General features: G+C 36.1%; 1 protein-coding gene across 2 annotated transcripts in view; it reads right to left on the bottom strand.

The window, feature by feature from the left end:
- The window catches only part of GALNTL6 (polypeptide N-acetylgalactosaminyltransferase like 6), a 762,501-nt gene that overhangs the window by 452,265 nt on the left and 291,252 nt on the right, over positions 1 to 18,984 (bottom strand). For both annotated transcript variants that reach the window (XM_081135404.1, XM_081135405.1), the window contains exon 4: positions 6,216 to 6,354. In XM_081135404.1, coding sequence (XP_080991530.1) covers positions 6,216 to 6,354 — 139 coding nt within the window. The remainder of the gene's footprint in view (positions 1 to 6,215; positions 6,355 to 18,984) is intronic.

Raw genomic sequence — 18,984 nt, 5'->3', positions numbered from 1 at the left:
ATGTTAACAAGAATTAAGTCAGATAATCCATGCAAAGCACTTAGTACAGCATTACATATGATAATAACGAGGGTTTAATAAATACTATCATAATTTTTGTTGTGATTATGTTGTTGTTTTGTGATTATTTTACCTATGGAAGGAGGTAGGGAACTAGGAGAGATAGGAACTGCATGGGGGGAAGTCAGAGACACTTAGGACATGATAAAGAATAAACTAGAGTTTCTTCCCTGGGGATTCACTGACCAGTGGACAGATACATAAAATGACCAACTCAAATGAGACAGGTGACGTAAGAGGCAGCAGGGAGGCAATGAGAGCCCAAAGGGGGTACGACTAACATCGTCTGGAAGGATTAGGGAAGTCTTGATAGATGAGTCTGCATGGTGAAAACAGATCCTGTAGGATCTTGAAAGCCACTCGAAGGAATTTGGACCTTAGCCTGCAGTCGACGTGAAGTATCTCATTGTCAATGATGAGGAAGACAGGACCACGTTTACATATTCCCCTGGCAGCAGGGCAGGCAGTGCATTGAAGGCAGCAGAGACTATAAGCAGAATAGCAATTGTAATAGTTCTGGCAAAAAATAATGAGGGTGTTGATCTGATTTTTACTCTAAGGAAAACCAACCTCATAGTGTCGGTGTTGAATCTGATTGAATTATATTTTTTCACTCTAGCACTTAACCTGCTCCAAAGGATGTTGAATTTACTCTCAAACTCAGCCACTGGCATCCTGAAGTTGTGGTCCAGATGACTGCGTATCAGCACTGCTAGAAATATTGATGTTCAGCCAGGGCTTTATTAAGAACCTGCAAACCGTGTATTTTAGGTTTAATCTCAAGTCAGGTTGAGAATGAAAATTTGTTAAATATGAAGACAATGTAACTACATGGAACTCTGTTGAAGAAATAAGTAAAATGAAAAACAATTTATAGTATATGTTTATGGTTACAGATATGTAGCGATTACAAAGAGAAAATAGAGACACATCAAAACATTTGTTACATTAAGTTTACAGAAATATGAATGAAAATGCCTGTAATTATTGCATTTCATATTGCAGTATTATTTTAAACTAAGCATTTGCATAAAATTAACTTAGAGTTCAGGAATGGTTCGGAGATGGGGACATCTCTTTGTTAAGCAACAATTTATCTAAATGGATAAAAAAAAAAAAGCTTCTTCAAATTGTAAATGAACCAGAGAGACAAAAGAAATAGTTTACATTCTTAAAAAAGTTACTTGAGAGAAATGACAAATCACGAGGGCATTATAAAAGCTGACAAAAACCCACAAATTAGTCTGTAAACATTCTTCTAAACCATTCACAATAATGAAAATAAACTTCAATAGAAAATTTTTCTGTCTTCTGTTTTCCCAAAACAATGTATACACATTTTCTGACATTCTCTACTGGCATTTAATAAATTAAGAGATTTAAAATATATTTAGTTTAGCAGCATTTTTTATTTTAAACATATGTAATTGTCCTTTCTTTCCCAGTTAATTTGTCTTTATAATGTCATTGGTTTCACACAAAAATAAGTGGTTCTTTTAACAATAAGAATAGGCCAAAATAAATTTTAATTACAGATATATAAAATAAATAGCAGACTTATTCGTGCTATATTTTTTCTCTAAAAGAGATATTTTATTGTTCATGCCATAATGCCCACATGAGACTGTGGACCTTTAGGTAAACTTGCACTGTGGTCCTTAAGACCTTCATGTTCTTCCTACCATCACCTAACCTATTCTTTCTCAATGTCTAAGGCTGAAGTTTAGTTTTAAATACAATGTCAAAACCCACAATTTAAAAGTCCAAATTCTTAGATTGCAAGATTTGAGTAGAATGTTTGGTTGAAAGTATTTGCATATTTTAATCCTTAGGCTGTTTTGTTAACTTTTCTAATGTATGGCTTTATTTTTTGTTTTACTGAGTTTTTTCGTATCTACTTATATTAAGTATATCAGTCAAGTTGTTATGTTTTACTCATAACCAATGCCAAACCCCAAGGGCTAAAACAACAAATAATTTTTTTTTTTAATTCTTCTGCTTGTTCACCACTGGTTGGCAAGAGGATCCCTGTTCACTGTAGTCAGTGCAAACAGCCACTGTAGTTGAATTCTATGAAGTCTGTTTTAAAAAGATTACCTAAACAAGGTGATCAGCATAGCTAAGTATATTATAGTTAGTGAACAACAAAAAAAAAACACCATTTTTTTTTAATCTTCTCAAGGGAACCACTCATGTTCAGAAAGGGGAAAATTTTCCTTATTTTATTTTAATTTTTCCTCATTGTATGATTTCTTGCAAAACCATTGCGCTTCATCTAAAGTTCTCTTGGCCCCACTCTCAATAGCAGCAGAATAAAATGTCAACTTGGCATCTGGCTAGTGACAAGCATACTATAGAGCCTATCTGTATAAGTCATTTCCAAGCACCAATTCACATAATTGTTTTAATGTCAGCATATTCAGTTTCCAATGGCTGGCTTTAGTCACACTGTTTCGCTGTTCTAAGCGTGCCATGTCAGTTGGGTTTGATAAAGCAGGGGTAACTGGTAATTTATTTTGCTTTGACAGGCCTGAAAAATTAGTTTGGACCTTGGAGTATATGTGTGTTTGAGTGTGAGTGTGTGTCAGGGGTTGGTAATCACTATTTATTTGATCATCTAGGACATAGAGACTTACTTGTAAATTAATATTTCATACGGCAGTATGACTGACACTTCAGTGTAACAGGATATTTGATGTCTGTGCTAAGGAACAAACGAGCGTGTGGCGTCGTGCAGCTGTGTGTTCCTGGGGCCATGCAGCGCGAGCACCCTGAGCACAGGGAGGGTCGCCCGGACAGGCAGGGGTCCGTGTACGGAGGCCAGGGCTGGTGTTTTCTGAACTGTTATGTTTAGGGCAACAAGGAGTCTTTTAAGTGTTTTCGATGGGGGAATAATAATGATCTGCCTTAGTGCTTAATGCTCAGTTACTCTGCGGAATGTAAGAGGGGGTGTGAGGTCCAATTCCGAGGTTATTGTAAAATTCCAATGAAGAGATGACAGTGGCTATAGCTGAGCATAAGGGAAGTGCATGCACTCGAGACACATGGTGGCACTACATTTTAGAGACGGAATTGGCAAGGAAAGATCTAATGTACCCGATGTTTATACTACTTTGCATAAGCTAACTCGTAAAAGCAATTGAAGGGTACTCACTGGAACAACAGTTTTGAAAGATTATTTCCTATCTGTGTTCCTGTTGATCCCTCCCCCAATCTGTGGCTTATGATGTAACTGTTTTTCTTTTTTTTTAGTCATATTTAGACATACCCTAGGCTGGAAGAGCATTTGATTGAAAGGAAGTGGTTCCCATTTCCCTCTGTGGGGGCATTCACACCTGACTGGAGTGTGACAGTCATTTTAACTTAATTTCCTTCAAAATTCACTTGTAAACTTGGTGAAAAAAGATACTTCATCAACTTCATACGTAAATCAGAATAAAAACATGACAGGAAGCTAGTGCCTCCCAAAGTTCTGTGGAGTTTTCAGAATAGAGGGAAAAAAGCACCTTTTGGGGTGGTTACATTTATAGATATCTGTGGATGTGCCCTAGAATTCAATAGACAAGAGTCAAAACAGTTAAATAACAAACACTTTTGTATTTCTTAAAAATTTAAAATATATCATTCTAAACATAGTTACTAATTCATAGTTAAAATAATTTGGACACAATTATTTTCTTCAAAGTCAAAACTGACTCAAAAATGTAATTGTTTTTACAATTTGAAATTTAGAATTAAAGTTTAGTTTATCTCCTTACATTTTATATCCTCATGCTATAATTGGAAAAGAAAGGAAATCAGAAGGATTATCAACAGAAGGAAAAGAAATAACTGAACATATGCTGTAACTGATCTGGTAAGTCTGGTCTCAACTTTAATAATCTCCAACACATGAAGATAAACATGAAGAAAGTGGATATCCCCATTTTGCAGTGGGTAAATAAAAATTCAAAAAGACAGATGAACTTGTTCAGCACCATAGTGCAAGTCATGGAAGTCAACAATTTTAGGATTATTATTTAACATAATTTACAGAAGGTAGAAATGTTTAGATTATAAAGCACTGAAATTTTTAAAAAATTTACTCGAAAGTCTGTATGTGTTGAGAAACTGCCTTTTCTCCTGAGATACAAAGTAGATCTTATGCACTATTCATCTCTAGTCATCTAGGGAGGAGACTCCTTTCCTTTTGACGACGTTCCCATGTAGGCGAGCATCCACTAGATGAACACTCCTAGCCTCTCGCCATCTCTCAGACATTCTTTCCAGGAGAAAAGGAGACACACAATGGAAGAGTGTGTCGTTTCTCGCTTTGGAATCTGCTTGCCTGCGGAGATCAGGCATCTATCTACCTCTGCCTCCGTGCCTTATGTTACACAGCTGTCCTTGTGTTGCCCAGCAATGTCGGATCTCCCTGCATCACTGAGAGTCAGAAACTGGACTAACCAGGTTGAACTATCATTCTGGCATCACACGCTTAATGCTTGTTGCCATCCAGTTCCAACACCCTCGGTATAGTCACAGAACATATTTTAGCCAATTTTTTATTCCCTAACATCTAGAGTAACGCCCTCTGATACTATAAACTCGGGGACTCTATTAAAAATTTTAAAGTCTTTTTCTTTCCATTTTTAAATTTCACTTTCCATTATTGCCTAAGAACATCTTTTCTCAAAAGGTGGTAGTTATACTAAAAATACAGTCTCTGAGGAGAATGGGAATATCAGCCATCTTTTGACTTCAGTGATTTTCTGCACTGTCTCCATCTTCAATTCTTTCCACTTGAATACACATTTGAAGATTGGAAGTGTGGGGGTGGGAGAGGAGGTGTATGGAAATTATTCTCTGAGCATATTTATTATGCCAACAATGCAATTTAATGCATCTTTGATGGTGCACAATTAGGTATTAAAATTTCTCATAACTAGAAATGTTCTCGGTCAGTGGGAATTACTGTAGATAATTTCAGGTAGCCTGGGAATAATTTGGCTAGCTGGAAGGCCCACACCCATACACAAAGCATTCAGTTTAGGAAAAACTGATTTGTTCTTCATATTAACCCTCTGCTTAACTATAGTGGGAAATGCAAGTTCACATAAAACCTGAGAGGGGAAATCAGTAATTCTTTTATATTTTAAAATGAATTTATAGAGGCACAGTAGGGCAACTAAAAATGGTTCCCCAAATCATAATGTTTTCCAAAGGTTAATCATTCTTGCACAAAATTAAGAGTTTATTTACTGTAACTTACTGGTTTAATTTAGATTCCTAGTCCTACTTTTATTAGTTGCCCTTATTTTATTTTCTCTAATTTTCTTTCTCTCATAACAGTGTTGCCAAAGGAAGGGTAAGGTGGGGGAGAATTAAACATATAGTTAAATAGATTTCTCAAATATGTATATGTACATAACTTCAAATTCTGATCACATTCTATGTTTGTGGCATACTTTTGGCATTATATATGCTATCAAGAAAACCATAACAGATTAAGAAAAAAGAGTACATTAAGCAATATTAGGAGTAGATAGGTATGGGCAGAGAGTAGAGGGATTTCAGGTAACTACATGTAACATTATTGTTGTTTCCATTTACACTATAATATTTAGATTTAACTCAATAAAAACTGAACTCACTGTCAATTGACAAGCCATAAGCGATTCATAAAGTGACAGAAAATTGAGCAACTACCATTACCTTTGAGTTATGGATACATTTATTTTAGGCAGTCTTCGTAGAAGATGTGCCTATAATGGCACTGAATGCGGCTGGTGTGAGAATGAAGTTGATAGAAAGTACTGTCAGAATATATATATACACACATTCTGACAGTACTAATCACCAGAAAAAATGTCTACTTCATAATCTATGTAATCAAATGTAACGGTATGGGTATTATGTTAAAAAAATTCACTTTAAATGGAAATAATATAGTCAACTCAATAACAAAAACATGTTTTAAGTTTTAGAGAGTCGCTAATTATTCTTTTGGAATTTTACAAGTTATTCCAACTTAAATAAAATATATTTAAGATTATGAAATGTAAACTTTTAAATAAAATTATTAGGGCAAACATTTTAGTGACATATTAAACATAATACAACTAAATAGACAAGCAAAAGTAAACCACTCCACACATGGGCAGGCTGATACTCACTTAGCATGGCGAATATCAGGCAGAGACCTCTCTAGAGCAATATTGTTGCTGACAAAAATATTGAAACCATTTTCCCTGTAAGCTGAGTCATCATGGTCTTCTTCAGTGAGGGGGTAAGGTTTCCCATGTTCACCTTTCCCTAGTAGGACAAAAGAAAATGGGATTACCATCTGTATAAAAAACATTCCATTTTCTAACACAGATAAGACAATTTGAAAGTGTATATTTCTTTGGTCACCTGTCAGTATGCTCCACAGAAGGCTCTAGCACTATGATTTTATTATACCATATTATATTACTTTATTTAGGAAAAAGAAATATACTCATGATAGATTTTCAGTGTACATTTCCTAACATTTGCATTCTGATTCTAATATACATACAGCTTTATAAATAGATTTTATCCAACATATTGTATAAAAAGCTATCTTTTCATTTACTTCTAATGATTGATATTATTTCATTGTATCCCAATTTATACCATTCCACTGAAAATATACTTTGAAGTTATTTTTACTTTTTTCTTTTATAAACAATGTTGAAATGAACATATTTGTTTAGATATTCCTAGTTATGTACTTTTGGAGGGGGGAGGATAATTCCTACAAACAGAATTACTAGAATATCTTTAGAGTAAGTTTGATAGTTTTCACATATCCTCAGAAGCATTGGATAATATTTTGAAATTGGCTGGTGAAATATATATTATTCATACTTTAATTTGCTTTTTTTGATTACTAATGAAATTAATAACTTCATATACATTTATCATTTGTATTTCTTATACTGCAAAATGACTGCTCAGTGTTTTTAAAAACCAATTTATTAGAAAAACTACTTACTAAAGCTTTGTTAAGTACATATGTTGTAAACATTTTCTAAGTTTATTTCATTGAAAACTAATTTCAGATGTCTACTTTCCAGTTATGCATGCATCCTAACAATAAGTAAAAAGCCAAACAGACTGAAAAATGAACTCTTGTTGGATCCACAAGAGAGGAGAGAACTCAGGGCAAACTGCTGCCCCCCAAATTAGAGGGACAAACAGGAGAAAAAAGGAGCAGGGCCTCGGGAGTGGAAATGGCTTGGGAGTCAGTGCCAGGAGAGAAAAACCTGAACTGACATTGACAAGTCGTGGAGGCTCCGTGCAGACATGCCTGAGAGTTAAACACTCCAAGGAGGGGTACCAAGTGATAGGGGCTCCAATAATTTTGTGAGATTTATCTCCAGAAGCTCAACCGGGTTCTGAGAGCAAATACTGAAGAAGAACCCTCTTGTACTTCCAGTAAGGGAAGAAGAAAAGGAGTCATTTTGAAACAGGTCAGAGCACAGTCTTTGTCTTAAAAAGGTCCATCCTCAGGAGAAACTAGTTAACCAGGGCCTGGTCTGCTGAGCCACCATCAGAGCCTGAGCTGGAAACAATGACTGAAAATTTACCCAAATTAATGTCAGATACCAACCTACATATCCAAGAAGTTTAAAGAACACCAAACAGGGTAAATGCCAAACAACAACAAACCTATACCTAGGCATGACATTTTCAAATTATAAAAAAGAAAAAAAAAAAAAATCAAAGACAAAAAAATCCTGAAAGAAGTCAAAGGAAAAAACATCCAACCTACAGAGTAACAAAGATAAGAATTACAACAGACTCTCCTCAGAAAACAGGCAAGCAAGAGGGAAATGAACCGAAATAAATAGTTGAGAGGAAAAAAAACACACCAACATATAATTCTGTACCCTATGTAATTATCTTTCAAAAGTAAAGAAGAAATAAAGACTTCCTCAGACAAACAAATATTGAGGGAAGTTGTCGCCAGTACACCTGCCTTATGGGAAATGTTAAATAAGTCTGTGAGAAATTTCATTTGTATAATACCTAATTTTTGAGCATCCACTATGTACAAAATACCATGTTAAATCATTTTATATACATTTTTTGTTCAACACTATGAAATAAACATTGCTCAACCCGTGTTACATGTAAGTAAACAAAAGAGGGGCTGACATTTCTGTGATCAGAACTAGCCATCAAAAGTGGGAAACTTTTAATGTATCTTTTTTGATTTCAGAGAGAGGAAAGGAGAGGGGGAGAGAGACAGAAACATCAGTCGCGAGAGAGTCATTGACCGGCTGCCTCCTGCACGCCCCCAGCTGGGGATCAAACCCACAACGCAGGCATGTGCCCTGACCGGGAATCAAACCTCGCCTGGATCCTAGGTAAATGCTCAATGGCTGAGCTCCGCCCCACCAGATAAGTCTAGAAAACTTTTAAAGACCTATGTTTCTCTCCCTTGAGTGACCAAATTAGCTAGAGACAGTATATATTCTCTGGTATGAGTTGGATTGATAGACCACTCCATATCCTATTTAATAAAAAAAAATCATAATGCATAGTAGTGTTTACTCTCTGGAATAAATTTTTATTTTTAGGTGCATGTGTCCTAAGTGAAATGAATGCAAAACATCAGGCTTCATTTCAATAATTTTTGTAGAGATAGGTTTATTGCTGAACTTTCAGATTCAGCTACATTTAAGGGTACAAAAATAAAATTTTAAAGCTATCTATCCATTAAAACATCTGTCAATCAAAGGGAAATGCATTTTCTTTGTACAATTTAGTCTTCAGATTGATAAATCTCTTGAGACAAGGCCTTTCAAATGAATGATTCTCAAAAGTTATAAAACAAAACTTGTGAGTCACCAATGATGGCAGACTATAAAATTTCTTCATTGCAGTTGTGGGAATAGGTTTTAAAATTTATGTTCTTATGTACAAAGCCTGCAGTTTTTAACTGCAAATTCTACCAACTCCTCTTAAGTTTTAGCATGCAGAGCTTCGGGGTTTATAAAATGTCATGTTAGTTGACATTTCTTTTGTAAAAATAAATAAACAAAAAGAGCAAAGAAATCCACACAAATAAACAAAATGTGTATGTTGACAAAATTATATTATTCTAAGTTCTTTAGAGGGATTGTTAGTTCACAGACTAATTTTAACATTTAAAAAATTCCAATATAGAGAGGAAACAAGAAGGCGGCGTAGGTAACAGCTGCACCTGCTGCCTCTCTCAACCACATCAAAATTACAACTAAAATCCAGAACCACCATCACTCAGAGCCTCCTGAGATCTGGCTGAACAGAAGCCCCACAGCCAGGGAGCTGAAGAAGCACCGAGACCGGGAGGAGGGGCGGAGACGCGGGCGGATCAGGACTGGATTGGAGACCAGGCCATGGGCCCACACCCGGTGCCGCGGTTTAAACCCGGGAGGGCATCTCGGCGGTGGAGGTTTCCCAGAGGAGTGAGGGGTCCCAGCCCCACAGCAGGCCCCCAGCCCAGGGCTCCAGGCTGGGAAGAGACGTCCCCACAACTCCTGGCTGTGAAACCAGCGGGGACTGTCCCTGAGGGTCACGGAGGCTGCGGGAGCCCCAGCAACTCCTCTCAAAGGGCCCGGCACAGACTCACTCGGACGCTCCCTCTGAGCCCAGCGCCGGGCAGCAGCCTGAAAGGACCCGGGACACTCGGGGAGGAACTAACCTGCCTGAGATCCGGGCGAGAGGTGGAGGGGCGGCTTCCTCCCAGGCAGAAGGGCTGGCAGAGGCCGTGGCTCCTTTGGAGAGTCTCCGCACACAGCCGGCAGGCAGGCGCCATGTTTGAATCGCCAGCACCTGACTCGCACCTTTGGCCCCGCCCCGTGATTCCCGGAGGCCCCGCCCCTCCCCGCCCGCAGGCTTGTCCAGGCCATTTCCAGGGGCTTTTCTGTGCAAGTGGCCTCTAGAGCCTCATGCTTAGGACTTTCCTAAAATCTCTCAAACAAGCAGCAGCTGCCCCATGCAGCTTGATAAGTGGCCCCAGGCCTGGCACTAGCGGCAGCTGCATTGGCTCATAGCTTGGCCTCTCCTGGGCACCTCCAAGCCCAGCACAAGTAGCAGCCAACTACGGTTTGCTGTGTGGATCATGCTGGGTGGCCCTGGGCAAGGCACTGGCACAGGCAGAGGCTGACTTTGCACCTCCGGGGAGGCCCCAGAGACTGTGCACCTGGTGGTCAGACTCGGCCATGCTGGATTACAACCCCACCACATCCACGAGTGACACACTCAAGGGGCGCACTTGGTGAACACCAAAGCTCCACTGAAGTAAATCCTGCTCCAGAGGGGTGTCTCCAGCACAGCAGCTCTTTGGCTGTAGTTGCAGCTGGTCCTCACGGCTGATTGGGGGTCAATTCCTCCCACGGACACCAACAGCAACTAAGGCTCAACTACAACAGGACAGTGCACACAGCCCACACAGGGGAGCACCTAGAAGGCCCAGCTCAGGTGACTGGGGAGGCTGAGCCACTGGACCCTACAGGACACCGACTACACAAAGGCACTCTACAAATTCCAGGAGACATAGCAGCTCTACCTAATACATAGAAACAAACACCTGGAAGCAGCCAAAATGTGGAGGCAAAAAGCATGACAAAAAGGAAAGAACAGAAGAAATCTCTAGAAGAGGAACTAAATAAAATAGATCCAAGCAAACTAACAGATTCAGAGTTCAGAATTTTGTTTATAAGGATGTTCAAGCATATTATTATGAAAATAACTGAGAAAATCGATAACATAATAAAGTACCAATTTGAAATGAAGGCTACATAAACTGAAATGAATAATTTACAAGGAATCAACAGTAGAGTAAAGGATGCTGAGAATCAAATTGATAACTTGGAACATGAGGAAACAAAAACACCCAACCAGAAGAGCAAAAAGAAAAAAGAATCCAGAAATATGAAGATAGTATAAGGAGCCTCTGGGACAACCTCAAGAGACCCAACATTTAGGAGAAGGAAGAGACCAAGAAATTGAAAACCTATTTGAAAAAATAATTACAGAAAACTTCCCCTACCTGGGGAAAGAAATAGACTTATAAGACCAGGAAGCACAGAGGGTCCCAAACAAGAGGAACCCAAAGAGGCCCACAGCAAGACACATCATAATTAAAATGCCAAAGGTTAAAGACAAAGAGAGAATGTTAAAAGCAGCAAGAGAAAAGCAGTTAGTTACCTACAAGGGCGCACCCATACCACTGTCCGCTGATTTCTCAACAGAAACTTTGCAGGCCAGAAGGGAGTGGTAAGAAATATTCAAAGTGATGAAAAACATGGAACTATAACCAAGATTGCTCTACCCAGCAAAGCTATCATTTAGAATTGAAGGTCAAATAAAGAGCTTCACAGATAAGAAAAAGCTAAAGGAGTTCATCACCACCAAACCAGCACTATAAGAAAAGTTGAAGGGTCTTCTTTAAGAAGAAGCTAATGAACAAAAGAATCTGATGAACTAAATAGATCCAGAGACATTGATTCATGTAACAGATGATCATATTTCAGAGGAAAGAGGGAAGGGGGGTGGAGGGTGGAAAGAGATTAACCAAAGAAGTTATATGCATATATGCATAACCCATGGACACAGTCAATAATGGGGTGAAGGCTTGGGGAGGGATTGAGAGGGAAGTGGAGGGGGTCATTTTGGGGGAAAAATGGGACACCTATAATACTCTCAACAATAAAGATAAATTTTAAATAAATAAATAAATAATTCTAATATAAAAAACTGTTATCAATTATAAATTTAAGTTAATCTTTAACTTTAAATCTAAAAAACAGTGCACAGTCTGCTGTATTTGAAATAGTATGAGAGATAAAATGAGCTATTTTAAAGAATCAAAATATAAAAATTTAAATACTATACCTAAATGTATAGGTTTTAAGGAAAAAAAATTGCTAAGTCTTATACATCTTTCTCTAATATTATATATATCCAAAGACATACTAGAATTTAACATGGAGATTAAGACAATTTTTTCAAAGTGCACCTGGTATTTATTCCTCAGATAAAATGACTAATTTGGTAGCCTTACAGTTTGCCATAATTTTCATTTTTTTAATGTATATTGATTATCTATATATGCACCACTGGATAGTGAAAGTGAAAAGTGTATATAGTATGACTTCAGGCCTGAAAAAGCTAGAAATATATTCTGATTAAGAATATATAGGGTGAGCTGAGCTGGTTTGGCTCAGCCATTGAGCATCTGTCCATGATCCAGGAGATCCCAGTTCCATGTCAGGGCACATGCCCGGGTTGTGAGCTCGATCCCCAGTGGGGGGCGTGCAGGAGGCATCCAATGATTCTCTCTCATCATTGATGTTTCTCTCTCTCTCTCTCCCTCTCTCTGAAATCAATAAAAACATATTAAAAGAAAAAAAAGAATATATAAGGTGCTATAGACGGAATGTTTTTGTTTGTTTTTTGTCAATCCTCACCCAAGGATATTTTTTCCATTGATTTTCAGAGACAGTGGAAAAGAGGAGGGGCATGGAGAGAAACATTGATATGAGAGAGACACATCGATTGGTTGCCCTCCTCACACTTCTGGATTGGGGCCAGGTATCGAACCTGGAACTTAGGTACGTGCCCTTGACCTGGAATTGAACCCTCGACCCTTCGGTGTGAGGGACCCATGCTCTAACCACTGCTCAGTGGTTAGTTCAACACCAGCCAGGGCTAGACTGAATGTTTAAATCCTAATTCCCAATGTGAGGGCATCTGAAGGTGAAGGCTTTGGGGGATGACTAGGCCATGAAGGATGAGAACTCATGATTGGGATTAGTATCCTTATGAAAGAGATTCCAGAAAGCTCCCCACCCTTCCACCCTGTGAGCAAATAGTGAGAAGGCAGTTATCTATGAATTAGGAAGCAGGGCCTATTTTATCAGACACTTAATCTGCTAGTGCCCTGGACTTGGACTCTGAAGTCTCCCTGACTGTGAGAAATAAATTTGTTGTTTATATACCACCTAGTCTATGGTATTTGGTTATAGCAGCCCAAGTGGACTAAGACAGGGCAAACTTATAAAACAGTTGTGAAAAGGAGGCATGGTATTCCTGGAAGTGAAGGAACTAAAAGATAAACCCTATAAGAGTTTCAATATTATAGCAGACTGACAAACTTTGTATAGCTTGGAAACTGTCTAGAAAAAGTGAGTTTTCAGCTCAAAGTTGAAGTATAGTGAGGGATTTATATTATTTTAAATGGTCTTGGGTTGGGAAAACTACTTGAAAGAATTGAGGTGAATGTATTTGTATAGATGAGAATTTTGAAACATGCTGTTTGGAAAATAATTATCTATCTACCTAGATTAAGATCTTACAAAATGGCATACTGAGAGCTAAAGCAGATTTTTGTTAGAGGAAAAAAATTCTAGTGCCAGATAGTTTAAGGTAATTAAACTTTCTTAGAAGTAATTAAAACATAAGAATAACACGGGGAATCAGTGTTTTAACACTTTTCCTGGGGGTTCATGAGGATAAGCTGTTGCAACACTCAAGAATCTATATCCTCAGGCCTTTTCTTTAATATAATTTTCTTGGAGAGATTTTTCATAATAAACTTATCTTAAACCAGCATGCCTAGCACTCCAGGACCTCTTTATTTTCCATATATTTTCCAATATATGGAGAAATTGACTTCATTTTTCCATATATTGCTTACAATTCTAATTTTACATTTTTACCTATTAATTGACTATGTCCCATTGGGATGTAAGCTCCATGAAAGCAGGAGCTTTTTGCTGTTCCTCAGAACCTAAAAGAGTGCCTGCCACATAGCACATACATAATAAATATTTTCAGTGATATAAAATAATGAAGTGATAGGATTTGGGTGAATTACCCAATGGAGATAAAGGTATTTATTTATTCAAATTCACATAGCAAGCATCTACTCTGAGACATAGGGGCTGGGGATTAAATGATGAATATCACGGTTATTGCCTTTGACATCATGTTTAAAAAAAAAGTAAAAACAGATCATTGAGATTTAAAATACAAGTACAGCAATCTCTAAGACCATTGAGAAATGGAACTGTGTGTTAATATCTTTGGGTTAGGAACCATTAGCATAGTACTTATCACATGGTTTGCCCCCCCAAAGTACCTTTGAAATGAATGAGTAGATAAATGAAATTAATGCACTTACTGCTATGAGGACAGAGGATGTGTCTCAATGATATGGGACCTTTCAGCAGACATAAGGAAGGCATCGGGCAGACAGGCAGAAAAGAACTGTCACAGAAATGGTACAGAGAAGTGAGAGCATAAAGTGTAACTAAGAATTCCAACTATGGTTTGGTATGTCTGGGGTGTGGTGTCTACAAGGTGGAGCAGTAAGAGACACGACTGGAAAGGTAGTAAATTGTTGGTTCTGCATTATTCTTTATCATTTCATTTTTCCTTTGTTGGGTTTTGTGTTATGTAACAAAATATCAAGAAAGGATGAATTAAGGATAATGTAACAGATGACACATACAGAAAACAAAGAGCAAAATTTAAATGAAATAGATGCTTTAGAAATCTTAACAAAATTAACAAGAAGAAATTTAGCATCAAAATAGTCTTGTATCTGTTTTAAAATGTTTTTAAAATAAATTTTATTTCTTAAATGTTTACTGAATAAACATTCAGCTTTTTAAATGGATTTTTACAAATTTATCAAGGTATAATCGACATATAACTTGTATAACTTTAAGGTGCACAATGTGTTGATTTGATACTTATATAATGAGAAATTAATACCACTGTAGTATTAGCTAACAACTCCATCAGCTCACATAATTATGATTGCTTTTTCATGGCAAAGATGTTTAAGATCTGTTCTCATAGCAGCTTTCAAGTATATAATTCAATATTGTTAATTATAATCACTATGCTGTACATTAGATATCCAGGACTTATTCATCTTAACTGGTAATTTGTACATAGATATAGTTACAATGTTTTTTCTGTCATGAAATGATAAAAAGTATTTTTAAAGTCTTGTTCAAAAATTATCTGTAATTTACATATTATAGGATTTCTACCTTTTCTCTCCCCCTCATATACTCACTTCTTTCTAACGGGAAGTGCTTGGTTTAATTCCCATTCAGTGCATTCCCCAGAAAGTGACAACTTTTTTTTTACGGATTAAAATAAATTGAACTTTACTGTCAAATGTATCTGACTTGATCTGTTAGCATCTTCCTTTGTGTAAAAATCATAAACTGTCAAAGTGTCAGATTGGACATTTTACCACTTCTAAAAAATGAGGCAAGATAATCATAAAGTATTATATCTCATTGAAGCGTATAGAGAAGTTGAGATAGAACTATCAAAGAAAAGTAGAAAGAAATATAAAGAAAATACAGAGGCCACTGGTAAAAGGGCAAAGTTTAATAAAATCAGCAAAAAAAAATTAGAAAAAAGTTATAAATAAAAAAACAAGATTTTTGTAGAGTATACACTTTTCAATAGATTTATTCCTGTGAATAAAGGAGTAAAAGTATGATTAATAAAATAATAAATTTATAATCTATTATTAGTAAGATCTTATATAATTAGAAGACAACTGAAATTACATTTTACAGTGTGATGAGAAAAATATAGAGGCTTTGATCCTAAATAAGTTCAAGAAAAATTATTTTAGTTAAATACTAAGAGGGACACTGAAATGATCTAGTTTTTAAATTAAGTGATAGATATAGTTGATACAGATATAGACATAGATGATATAGATATAGATATAGATATCAGCATTAAAATAGTTTCTATGTAACAATCATCCTCATATTGCATTTTGATTATGAGTAGCAACAAATGCATTATAAGAGCATATGCCACTTACGATAAAAGTTTACATGATGTGAGGGACAAGTGAATTCTTTTTTAACAGATTATAAAGGAAGGTGGATGGGTGAGAAGAAATGAAGAAATGAAAAAATGTTATTTTATATAGTCATTTGAGAACAAAAACACCACAAACATCACATTCTCTGTCAGGTTTAAGGACTGAGCTTGACAAATATCATCTGAAGTTTGCATACTTCGCAATAATAATTTTTGAAAGCAATATCAATAAGCACAAAGGAAACTATCTGATTTATTCTTACAGCCAATCTATTAGAAGAAGTGGGGGTTAATTGTGGAAGTAAACTGTAAGTTCCTTAGGGGTAAATTGAGGGCACAGCAAGATTCAATATATATTTGTTGCCTGACTGATTAAAATACAAAATATAACAAAAAATAAGAAAGCAAAGATAAATGAGATTAAAATGTACAAGGTTATGTAACATAATTTGCCATCAAAAGATTTACACTCTCTGTTTTTGTTATCAAAATGTACACAGATAAAAAAAATATAGTTCTATCTCAATACTGAGTTAAAGATGATATTATATAATATAAATACAAATTAAAAGTTTTCTCATAAAAATTACAATTCATAGCATTCCAATTAAAATTGTCTCCATTCCTCAATCTCAGAGGAACTCATTAAATTTACTCTCTCTAGTGAAAGCAAACTGATCCCAAAGCATGGATGAAAGAGACTGAAGTCTCTAGACCTATAATTGCAAATTTTCTTTCCCAAATAAACTAGATATAATAACTGATGATATTCCATCATAAAGAGCCAAATGGAAGAAATAAATTTGTGACAAAATAAGCTGAACCCTATAGAAAGAACCCAATGCTTTCCGGTATAATTTAGGAAAGAAAGCAAAGACTTACAAGATCACTCTCTATGAACCACATGAATGATAACTGGGAAGTATGAAGAGATTAAGTCTCTTGACAAGATTAGTTTAAGCACCTGTGAGTGGAGGAATTACTTTCACTTCTAGGAGAGTTGCTGCACTTCCTGATACTGAGTTGTAAAGACACTGGAGAAATCTAAGCTCGTGGCTCTCTGTTGTATCTCACTTTATCACTCACGGCCAGCTTAGACTGCCTGTGTTGCACAGGCCTCTTTGAGAGTGAATCTTTGCAAGGTGTGTGCCAGCCCAGAGGGGCTGATGTTTCTCAGGTCATTTAAAATCAATTCTGAGGATGTCAAAAGAGTAGGTTTTGGAGATGTCAATACATTCAATAATTTGCACATGCTTTTTTTCTGAAACAATTATTGTCATGAAGAGGAAAAAATGCAATATGAAAAAAAAATATTTTTTTAAATGTCGTAAGGAAGGTAAATAATGACAATTTCCAGAAATCATGAAATAACAAAATAATCATTAGAACACTACGGTATTTTCAAATGAGAAGAGGAAATGATCCTTAGAAGAGAAACTCATTATAGAAGGTCACTGGCCGTGCAGTTAGGAAAAGAATCATGAGGACGGGCTGAGCTCAATGCCACTGCATTATGCAAGAATAAGTGCATCAAAAGTGTGTTAACTTTTCTTCATAACTAATTTTATCCTTTTGTCAAGCTGATTTTGATTTTCCAGGTTTAACTGATGATGAAAGAAAAGGCATCCAAAACAATAAAACCATGCACAAATAGGAGAATTCATTTTTTCAAAATTATTTATATGCCAATATTTTTACACAATTATGATAACTTAAACACTCATAAAGGGTGACCATAGGTCACCATAGCCTCTGCCTTCTAGAAGTTTTTAATTAAGTGCATATGCAAAGTTATTCCCATAGGTGGTGAATAGAACAGAGGAAATAAAAGGAAATGCAAAAAGGAGTTGAAATAAACATTTTAATTATTGCTGCTATAATACCTAGATTTTTATAATTTGACCAATTAATGTTCAAATGACAATTTTGTGAGTTCTATGTGTAATATAACCAACACTTGAGTTACAATTCATTATTTAAAAAGAGACTAGTCTTTATATATTTTGGATATTAACCCCTTCACAGAGCTGTTTGCAAATAGCTTCTCCAAGTCAGTTGGCTGCCTTTTTGTTTTGCTGGCAATTTCTTTTGCTGTGCAGAAGCTTTTCAGGTTGACATAGTCCCATTCATTTATTTTTTTGCTTTTTCTTCCCTTGCCTTTGAGGTAAAATTCATAAAATTCTCTCTAAGACCAAGGTCCATAAGTTAAGTACTGATGTTTTCATTTATGTACTTTATTGTTTTGAGTCTTATGTTTGGATCTTTGACTCATTTTGAGTTAATTTTTGTATATGGGGACAAACAGCAGTCTAGTTTTATTCTTTTGCATGTGTCTTTCCAATTTTCCCAGTGCCATTTATTGACAGGGTTTCTTTTCTCCATTGCATGTTTTTGGCTCCTTTGTCAAACAGGATGGTGGTTATTGGAAGAAAAGTTAGGGAGTCCAGGGTAGAGGGGCCGAGTATATAGTGATGGAAGAAGTGACTGTGGGTGGTGGGTACACGATGCAGTATACAGATGATGTAGCGTAGAATTGTACACTTGAAACATATGTAATTTTATTAACCAACGTCACCCTAATATATTTAATAAAAAATGAAATAAAACAACAAAACAAAAACACCAGTTTCAAAAATTGTTCCAGTCAAAAGTTTTCATAAATCAATCCATTCATTCAACAATTATCTATTACATACCTGTAATGTGTTAGAAACTGTATTAGGACATGGAGAACAGACATAAAAACATACATAGTACCAGTCCTTGTGGATATTGCATAACTAGGGAAATAGATCAAAGTAAGGTGTTTGGGTAGTAAAAAGATTCTAAGTAAATCTTTCTCTTTTAAAAAGTTTTAAATATTTTATCTGTATGATTTACTGCTTCTATTTAAAGAATCACAATTAGTTTCCTATTTATTTATTTTTAGTTAAAAAATTCTTTTTTTTTCTTTAAAATAGGTAGTTCTATGAAGCTTTGTTATTACGTGTACATCAGAAAACAGTAGAATAATTCAGGATCTTGTTTCTCCTTTTTGTCCGACTCAGTTGTGAGGTCATTTCT

This window comes from Miniopterus schreibersii (assembly GCF_964146895.1).
Source record: "Miniopterus schreibersii genome assembly, chromosome: 4".
NCBI classification, from domain to species: Eukaryota; Metazoa; Chordata; class Mammalia; order Chiroptera; family Miniopteridae; genus Miniopterus; species Miniopterus schreibersii.
This window is presented reverse-complemented; position numbering and strand designations above follow the sequence as displayed.